The sequence below is a fragment of the Brachyistius frenatus genome, unplaced genomic scaffold, assembly GCF_029030835.1.
Source record: "Brachyistius frenatus isolate BFR_SWC_R1_liver_20210118 unplaced genomic scaffold, ASM2903083v1 Contig_241, whole genome shotgun sequence".
Lineage (NCBI taxonomy): Eukaryota > Metazoa > Chordata > Actinopteri > Embiotocidae > Brachyistius > Brachyistius frenatus.
Window position 1 is genome coordinate 29,303 of NW_027210840.1, and position 9,226 is coordinate 38,528.

At 43.2% G+C, this 9,226-nt stretch overlaps 1 protein-coding gene across 1 annotated transcript; it reads left to right on the top strand.

The window, feature by feature from the left end:
• Positions 1-3,575: 3,575 nt before the first annotated feature.
• On the top strand, positions 3,576-7,052 carry LOC138633927 (probable 2-ketogluconate reductase). Its single transcript, XM_069720461.1, has 6 exons — positions 3,576-3,645; positions 4,714-5,095; positions 5,976-6,147; positions 6,422-6,600; positions 6,680-6,776; positions 6,862-7,052. The coding sequence occupies exons 2-6, from the start codon at positions 4,717-4,719 to the stop codon at positions 7,022-7,024; spliced, it is 990 nt and encodes a 329-aa protein (XP_069576562.1). The 5' UTR covers positions 3,576-3,645; positions 4,714-4,716; the 3' UTR covers positions 7,025-7,052.
• Positions 7,053-9,226: the final 2,174 nt, after the last annotated feature.

Consider the following 9,226-nt stretch of genomic DNA (forward strand, 5'->3'; position numbering starts at 1 on the left):
TGTGTGTGTGTGTGTGTGTGTGTGTGTGTGTGCGTGTGTGTCTCCTCGACTAAAGAAAATAATCATCAGACCAAATCTAAAAGGAGAACCCGAATTTCACTCTGAATCCAGTTTATTTCAAGATACCGAAGAGACAACAGTGTTCTCAAATAACTTATCATCTTCTGACCAAACTGACGTTCTTTCGAGGAACCCCAAGTTTTGTTGCGTCATCAAAATCAGCACCCGAGTCACACATGGTTTGAGAGCATCTGTCCGGGTCCGTTGTCAATTTCTCCGTAGACCTGGCTAGAGGGCGCACACCAGAGTTTTGGTTAAACTCTGGAAATCATCAACAGACGGCCTTGAAATGCACACCGAGTGTTTCTGAGCCCACGCACCGATTTCCACTCCAGAATCGGGGGTGGGTTTGTTCGTTTTTTTTTTTTTGTGGTAAAAATGCGGAAATTACCGGAAAAGACCTTTGAAATGCTTCAGAAAGCGAGGTGTTCTGACTGATGTCCAACGTTTCAAGAGGGGCGGCGCTTCACTGTCCGAGACCGAAGAAGGCGCGTCAGGTTCAGGAGACACCAGGTGGGTTTTCTTTGACGTCGCCGCTGGTTTTGTCACCGTGAATTCGTCCCCAGGGTCAGACTGTCAACACCGAGTTCTACTTCTGAGGCGTTAGCTGTTTGTTCAGCTGGTTTTTAGTCAAATTTGCTGGCTTTTTAGCTTCGTTAACTAGATGTTAACATTTTGATAACTTAAGTTTAGCTGGTTTTTTCGCAAAATTATCTCTTTGCTAGCTCAGTCAGCTGGTTGCCAGACGGTCAACACCGAGTTCCACTGGGACCTTCGGAGGCGTCTGAAGGAAAACATTCGCTGCAAAACCACCTGAACTGTGGCACCATGGCAACAGGCTTCTCCTGCTCACAGCACCCTTGACAACATAATCATCACTTCCCACCCAACTTTCCATATTTGTGTCCCCGCAGCTTCTTTCTGTTCTTCAAAAATGTGTCTCAAACTCTAATGTGCGCCGTCTGCTCGAGTTTCATGTGTGGGAAGAAGCTGCTCACGGGCAGGACCGGCGCCCACAAAAACTTGTAAATCAGGTGTTTTCATTTTACTGCCGTTAGTGAACACAACACTGACCCTTTAGAATAGTTCAGTAGTAGTTTAGTCCTGCGAGGGATGAAGAAAACTGAGCCTGTTCACATTGTTTAAAAGACCTTGAGAGTTTCACATTAGTCACATTCTGTCTTTAAATGTCGCCGTGGTATTTTTTCATAATCATTGTTTAACAACTGCGTGACTAATTAGCGGTTCTTTGATGAGTAAGCGTCTTGGAGCGTGGTGTCACAGAGGCGCCACACTGTGACTCAGCACCGTGATTCCTTCTGTGTTTTTCTTCGCGTCGGACTCGCCATTGCCTTCCGCCCACATTCACACCCAATAAAGGAACGCACAAGCAGCTTTGAATGGAAACATCCACCACAGAGTTTAAAGCAATCGCTGTGAAAAAAAAAGTCCAGTTGAATCTCAGCGAACGCACATCAAATTACCGTGTCAGGGAAGTCAGCCAGAAGAGCAGGGGGCCTTTTCAGGTCTGTTGGGTTTTCTGCCTCCTCCGTGACTGAGTGTTCAAGTCGTCGTGTTTATCTTTTAGTTTCATCCTTCCTTATAATTGAAAAGGACAAACCATGTGCCCTGATCTCCAAGGAGGAGGATCAGGTTTATCTGCACGACCCTTGCATCCCGGCCGTGTCTGTGTGGAGTGTCTCTCCTGCGGCATCACCTGCTCAGTTTGCTTCGAGACAACAAAGCTGGGGTGGAAACAGCAGCTTTTCTTTGATTGCAGATTGCTTTCAAATTATTATTATATTTAGCCTAACTTTCCTTTTTGCACATCTGTGGTTTTACTTTAGACCGAGTTGTTTCGCTCGAAGCGATCGAGCCTCGGACGACTCGTTGCGGTGGCGTGAAGCGTGACTCACCCTGAACCTTTAAGAAGGCCTCATCTCAGAGTCAGTGTTGTAACAACAGATGCTCCTCAAGCTGTGTAAAACATGACCTTGACTCACAGTCAGTCTGAAGAAGAAGACGGTACGTGCAGATGTACGAGGCACCGAGCACCTTGTGCACACGGCGAGGTTCTGTGGAATGATAGGAACAGAATGATTTATTCATTTAGAAGGAGAGAGTTGTTTTCAACTCGAAAGATGGTGTGTCCACCTGTATTTCTGCTGTATATGAAATGTTTATTGTGTGTTTTGTGTCAAATTCTTTCAGTTTTTAATAAAAAAATTCAGGTGGTGACAAACGATGGACTGTTAATTAGTTAACTAGTTTCATTTGTCTTTCAGGGAGCATCCTCTCCTGAGCTTCTTCCTCCAGTGATGGACGGGTGATCCGTCCCCAGCCCGAGCCCAAAGACAGCTCCAATAGGCTCCAGAAGCGCCGTGACGCTATTCAGGATGAAGGTGGCAAATTATTTCCGTTGAGCGATTACGTACAAAGTCAATGCAACGACGCGCATGTCCACTAATAAAATTTTAACATGTGCAGCCGTAATTGCGCGAGTAACGCGATGCGAAAATTCGCCTTAGCATTCGTGAGGACAGTGGAATTGATGATCTGATGTTTGACACTTTACAAGGTCATTTTGCAGTCTTTTCAGAGGAATTGTTTTTGTTGTTTTTTGTCTAAATCTCATGTCTGAGATCTGATTTATCTCTGATTCAACAAAATTTTAACTCACTGCTGAACTAGAGAAAGTTACTCAAACTTACTTAAAGCATTTGGTTACAGAATTTAGTTTTAACCTACATTTGTGGATGCAGCGATGAACTGTGTTCACAGCCGATGGTTTTCAGAAATGTTCCTGAGCCCATGCAGTGATTTCCACTCCAGAATAGTGTCTGTTGTTAATGCAGTGCTGCCTGAGGGCCCGAAGATCACCACCATCCAATATTGGTTTTCAACCTTGTCCCTTGTGTTCAGAGATTTCTCCAGATTCTCTGAATCTTTTATTGATATTATGAACCGTAGATGATGAAATCCACTAATTATTTGTAGTTTAACGTTGAGGAATATTATTCTTAGATTGTTGCACTATTTTCCCACACAGTCTTTCACAGAGTGGTGAACCTATGAGAATTTATTTTTCATAAAGCAATAACATTTCTCAGTTTCAACATTTGATATGTTACCTTTCATATATTTTCAATTAAATATGAGTTTACGTGATTTGCAAATCATTGCATTCTGTTTTTATTTTCATTGTGCACAGCGTCGCAACTTTTTGGGAGACGGGGTTGCATATGCAAAACACAACAACCAGAGTTGGTATAAAAGTTAAAAATTGACTTTTTCACGACAACTGTCAGTTTTAATCTGATTGTATACTACTGAAGTTAAACTCTATAGCTGATAACTGATGATAAGTGTGGGCATAGTCTAAAAGATCATTCCTGTTGTGCATTATTTGTGAATCATAAACTACTTTCATCCTGCTGCTGCCTCTCTGACTCCACTGTGCGAGTTACATATTAACCCACTTCAATTCACCCATAACTTCATCCAGGAAAAGTGACAACACAAAGCAAGTCAAACTCTCAGCTTCGATCTGACAGAAGGGTTGAGCGTCAAGTTTTGGTCAAAAAGGTAAGTCCTGCTCACAAAAGTAACTTTTTCTGATAAAGAAAGTATTTTTTCTTGAATATAGGTCTAGTTCTGTGTTCAGTTTTGTATTTTTTGTATGTTAGACTGATACACTGTATACTGACGGGGATCTTTAGGTTACACTCGCTGTTAACTGAAATTACAGATTTGCAGATGTACTGACCACTGCTTGAAGTGGAAAAATAAAAGTGCCTGTACTACCCTGCCTCACATCTTGGTGTGTGTGTCGACCGGTATCAGCAAATCTTGAAGTATGACACTCTGAAATCCAACGGTGATTAAAAGATATAAAGGGATATCGCTGATGTTCACAGCATTAATTTATTTAATTAAAGTGACAACCATTTTAATTATTAGAATAACAAGAACTCACCTATTGCTGGACCATGTATGAAATCTTAAAGGTCTTTTAATTTGGAACAAAGGCTTTTAATTAGAAAAGTTGCTGCGTTTGCCTGACCAATGGAGACTTTTGCAGTTTTGTAATTTGAAGTCCGGACATTGTCCCCAGAATCAGGAAGGCAAGTGGAAAAGTATACGGGTCATTTAGTGCCCCCTGAATGATACTTTTCATTTCACCCTGAGGACCCAACGGATGCAAATTGTGTCCAAATTCTCCACCCCCGCTACTCTTGATTGAATAATTCCCAAAGTCTTGATCGCTTCACAACGTCCTATATATCAAATTAAACAGCAGAGCTTAATCTTCCCAATGATACCCATCATTTCTCCTCTACACAATTATAAAAAGATATCTCTACTGACAATATTTAATGGTGAGATACATGTAAAAACATAACAGTTTCATAAGGTGAAATATTTTTTTCTTTATGCAAAGGCTAATACAAATCTCTCAGCGTTATCAAATTAAATGAATGATTTAGATAGCCTACACTGTCCTGAAAAAAAACTAGATATGGCATGAATGGTTCGCCCCAACAATGACCAAGTTATGAGCGTAAAAGTGAAGTTTGTGGAATTGCCCTGAAAATAGAAAAAGTGATGTGTCCAAAAATGCGGAAAAAGTTATTTTCCATATTTTGAAAGCAGGTGATGGAGCAGGAGAAGCCGTGGGCATTGATCTCAGAGATCGGAGGCGAGCATGGTTACCTCGAAGAGCTCGCTGACATCATCAAACAACACTTCCGAATCATCTGCCTCAAGGACTTCCTACAGAACCCCCTGCTCCACGGATCTAACATCCAGGCTCTGCTGAGTTGGAAGTACTGCCCTGCCGCCGAGCCGTCGCTGCTGAGGTTGCTTCCCTCCCTCAAAGTGGTCGTTAGCGGAGGAGTGGGCGTCGACCACCTGGACGTGCCGTTCATCAACAGTCTTGGCGTGAAAGTGGCCAACACGCCCGGTGTGGTCGGTGACGCCACGGCAGATTTAGCCATCGGTCTGCTTCTGGCGTCGGCGCGCAAGATTCTCGAGGGTGAGATTAACCGGTGCAAAACAACATTCAGGCAACAAGTTAAAGTTAAAACGCAGGTCTGAGGAATCTCCATTCACTGTTATGCTGATGCCATACAACTGTATGTGCCTTTTAAACCTGTTGAAACTTGACGTATTGGACAAATTGTTTGAATTCCATTAAGGACTTCCTACATCTTAATGCAGACAAGACTGAGGTCGTGATCTGAGCTTCAGAGAGTGTAGCTATGAAGGCGTCTCAGTGTATTGGATCTCTTTCCTCAGCCGTTCAGTTCAACCTTAGAAACCATGTCTTTTTAGCTGCATGTCAAATCACGCACTCGTACATGTTTCCTTCACATAAGAAACACTGCCAAACTCAAACCAGAACTGGAAATGATTAACGCCTTCGTATCATCCAGACTGGACTGCTGTAACTCCCTTTTCGCCTGCCTCAGCGAGTCGTCTCTGGACCGTCTACAACTGGTCCAAAATGCTGCTGCGAGGCTCCTCACCAGGTCCTGCAGGATAACTCGCATAACATCCATTTCATCCTCCCTTCACTGGTTGCCCATCAAGCGGTTACATCTGCATCAGGGCTCCCAGTCAATCCAGACATCAACCATGTTTAAATGGACACAGGATACCTCTTTCTTTGCTTTTCATAATGGATAAATAACACTTATGAATCTGGGAAAAGATGTCATTGGTGTAGGCTTTTATAAATACATAGCTGAATCATATACAGCACATATTTAAATTGTTTCATCTAACCCAACAATTACTGCAGGCAAGCGGGAAGCCAGTGAGAGATCGCTTCCCTTTATCTGCCTCCTTCTGAAATAAATAAATCAAATAAATGAACCTGACTTTTTTTTTTTTTTCCTCATTTTCCTTCGTAGGTCATCGGATAGCCACAGACCCAAAGACTATCCAAATACCACAGAGCCTGATGGGAGTCGAAGTCACGGGCTCGACTCTCGGGATCGTTGGAATGGGAGAGATCGGCCTCAAAATCGCCCAAAGAAGCAAAGGATTCGACATGAAGATTTTGTATCATAACAGAACCAGGAGGTAACAAAAAAAAAAAAAAAGAGAAAAGAACAGTCTGCTTTAAATTAATGAGGATGATAAATCTGATGGCTATTTTGCTTGTATATTTGCAGAAATAACAAATGACTGTATGAACATGCAAGAAATCAACCGTGGCTGCATGATGAGCTTTATGCTTTCATTCTTTAAAAGAAAAAAGACAAATGCGGTGTGAAAAAAGGATGCACGCTCTGAGTAAAAGCTGCATTGTTTTAAAATGCTCAGGATTGATTCAGCCGCTCGTTACTCCACTCAGGATTGCAGGAGCCGAGCAAGCGGTTGGGGCGACTTACTGTGAACGCCTGGACGACCTGCTGAGGTGGTCGGACTTCGTTGTGATAAGCGTGAAACTGACTCCGGAAACGACGGGCCTCGTCGGCCCCAGAGAGCTGTCCCTCATGAAGCCCACGGCGACGCTGATCAATATCAGCAGAGGTGGGGACGACAAATTTCCTCAACATTAATCGATTAGGTATTACCGGTCCCAGTTCATAACGCTCCTTTTGTGTCTCAGGTCAGGTTGTGGACCAGGACGCTCTGGTCGAAGCGCTCCGGTCGGGAGCAATTCGAGCGGCGGCACTAGACGTAACGCACCCCGAACCGTTACCGAGGTCCGAAACAACGAAAACTCTCGAGACCGGTGACGGAGCACGATCACAAAGTGACGAGCTGCTGTTTGTGCTCCATCTCCTGCAGGGACCACCCCCTCCTCCAGCTGCCTAACGCACTCATCACCCCCCACATGGGGATCAGTACCTACAGCACGGCTCGTGGGATCGTGGAGAAGATGGTGGAGAACGCTGCGGCTGCGGTGAAAGGCTCACCGGTTCCTAACGAAGTCACCGGTAATCAGCGTTAAATCTGTCTGCAGAGTTTTATTAAAGATATCTTCAAAATGAACAAAGTGAGAAGGAGTCCAAATGTATTCAAAATGTCAGATTATTGAACATATCTGATTACGCGATTTAGAAAAAGGTCTTTAATCAAGGTTGAAATAATACGGAAATAAATTATTTCATTAGTTTTATACACTGACGTCCCCGCTGTGCACTAAAATTAGATGTTCTGTTTTTACTGGTTACTTCTTAATCAGTGAACAAAATATGCTCTTCGTATATTTCTTGACACAGACTCAGAGAAACTCTTTGTTCTACTTCCTGTCTTTGTGTAGTTTCCTACCTTTTTTGAAAACATTTTTTAGATCACCTGTGTATTGTTAGTCAATCAAATCCCTGTGTACATATAGTACAACTTCTTTCCCTCCAGATTGTGTTTGTACTCTCTGTAGACACTTTGGATGACTCTGAGTTTGTCAGCGTCAGTTCAGCTGCATAATGACTGGAACCGGCGTGGATGAACAACCGGTTTCATCGTTAATTACAATACCTGCAAATCACAGCATTGTAAAGTGGTGAAAGATGTACTCTTAGATCTTCCTTATTGACCTGCAAATTAGTTTGTTGTCATATCCAGATTCTGTGATTTTTGATCAGATCCAAACCACATTTGGAGGCGGTTTAAATTGTGATTCCAATCAGCTTTCTGCAGATAAGTCAAAGTCCGGACCAATCAGCAACCAGCAGTGATGTCATCAACCAGCGGTGATGTCATCGTTGGTTTGTGAACGTTATGAAGCCTCCAGTTCAGATTCTGTCCGTCACCATCTTTGCTAGTTCGGAGCGGTTTGGAGCAGGAAGTGACCATATTTGGACGAGCTGGGGGAGGAGCCAGCGGTGGATCTGACCGATCTGATTGGAAACCTAACGATACTACGTCCCGCCCACCGATAGCTGTAACCTGACTGCACCGCAGGCCTGTCAATCAAACAGACACGCCCCCAGAAACAGGTCTTTTTGAAGCTTATTTTCTAATGAATGAGGGATTAGTTTCAGATGGACCTCCAGAAAACTAATAAGAAGGAGTGACTTTAGCTAACAACACCGAGATAACTGCTGGAGACATTTTATTGACTTTGTATTTGATGAGAGAAGTTGAATGGGAGTCTATGGAGCAGGAGGCCTTTTGGAGCCGAGCTCTAGTGGCACTCGGTGGTATTGCAGCTTAAGACACTTCTGTATCGGAACCATTTATCATACCTGGAAACTACGAACACTTATATAAACAGTCTGTGGCTCTTTGCTGGCTCAGATCGGATTTCTTGCGTCACTCACAATGCGACACACGGTGATGACATAATTTTCAGAGAGAGCGTGAGCAAGTTTATGTTCAAGGAGAAAGATTGTGCTTTTGGTTAAATATTGAAAAAGTCATCCATGAATATTTATAGTGTTTGACATTAAAGTAAAAAGTTATTTTCCCTAAACCTTCACCAAAGTGCTTTTGTTGCTTACATTGTAGGTGAGACTCCAGTCTTCAGTGTAAAAGTCCTGAACTTTAGTTTAGTCTTTTATTATTTATTATAACAACTGCACTGTCAGCAAACTTAATGCAAGCAGCAATGTACGATTATTTGTTCCCAGAACACTTCAGCTGTTTGTATTTTACTGACTCCGAGTCATGAAAATTATATCATCGACACATCACTAATAAATTTGAGAGGGACTGGCAGGAAGTCAGATTAGAACTGGTGTTGACAGACATATTAAGAAATCTGCAGTGACATTATAATTATCATAAATTTGTTTGGACTTTTATTTTGTAAAAGGCCGTGATGTGTTTGTGTTCTTATATTGAATATCTTGTGATTTTTCGGAGATACTCCATAAATAGAATGTAGTGATAGATATGGTGTCTCCATACAGTACAGACATATGCTGATTACAGTGCAGCGTTGAAGGTCACGTTTTGACCCTGGAGCTTTGGCTACCCAAATGAGGCTTTCGCGGCCGTGCCCGTGAGCGAGCGAGGATGGACGGCGGTGAGGCTGCCGCTCACTCGCTGCGTGAGATTGTATTTTAAAAAGGGCACACTGTCTAGAAATGAAGGGCACCCTTTCAGCAGCCGGCGAACACGAGCCTCCCTGAAGCCCCTCAGAGCGGCTTGCTCCGGCCGCCCATTTCCCCTCAAGGCTGCTCCTATAAACCGCCGAGATGTCCCTAAT

Excerpts from the sequence above, each read along its gene's own strand:
- LOC138633927 (XM_069720461.1), top strand. The coding sequence starts at position 4,717 with ATGGAGCAGGAGAAGCCGTGGGCATTGATCTCAGAGATCGGAGGCGAG. Across the intron at positions 5,096-5,975 it reads GGCGCGCAAGATTCTCGAGG|GTCATCGGATAGCCACAGAC; the intron begins GTGAGATTAACC and ends TTTCCTTCGTAG. Across the intron at positions 6,777-6,861 it reads CACCCCGAACCGTTACCGAG|GGACCACCCCCTCCTCCAGC; the intron begins GTCCGAAACAAC and ends CATCTCCTGCAG.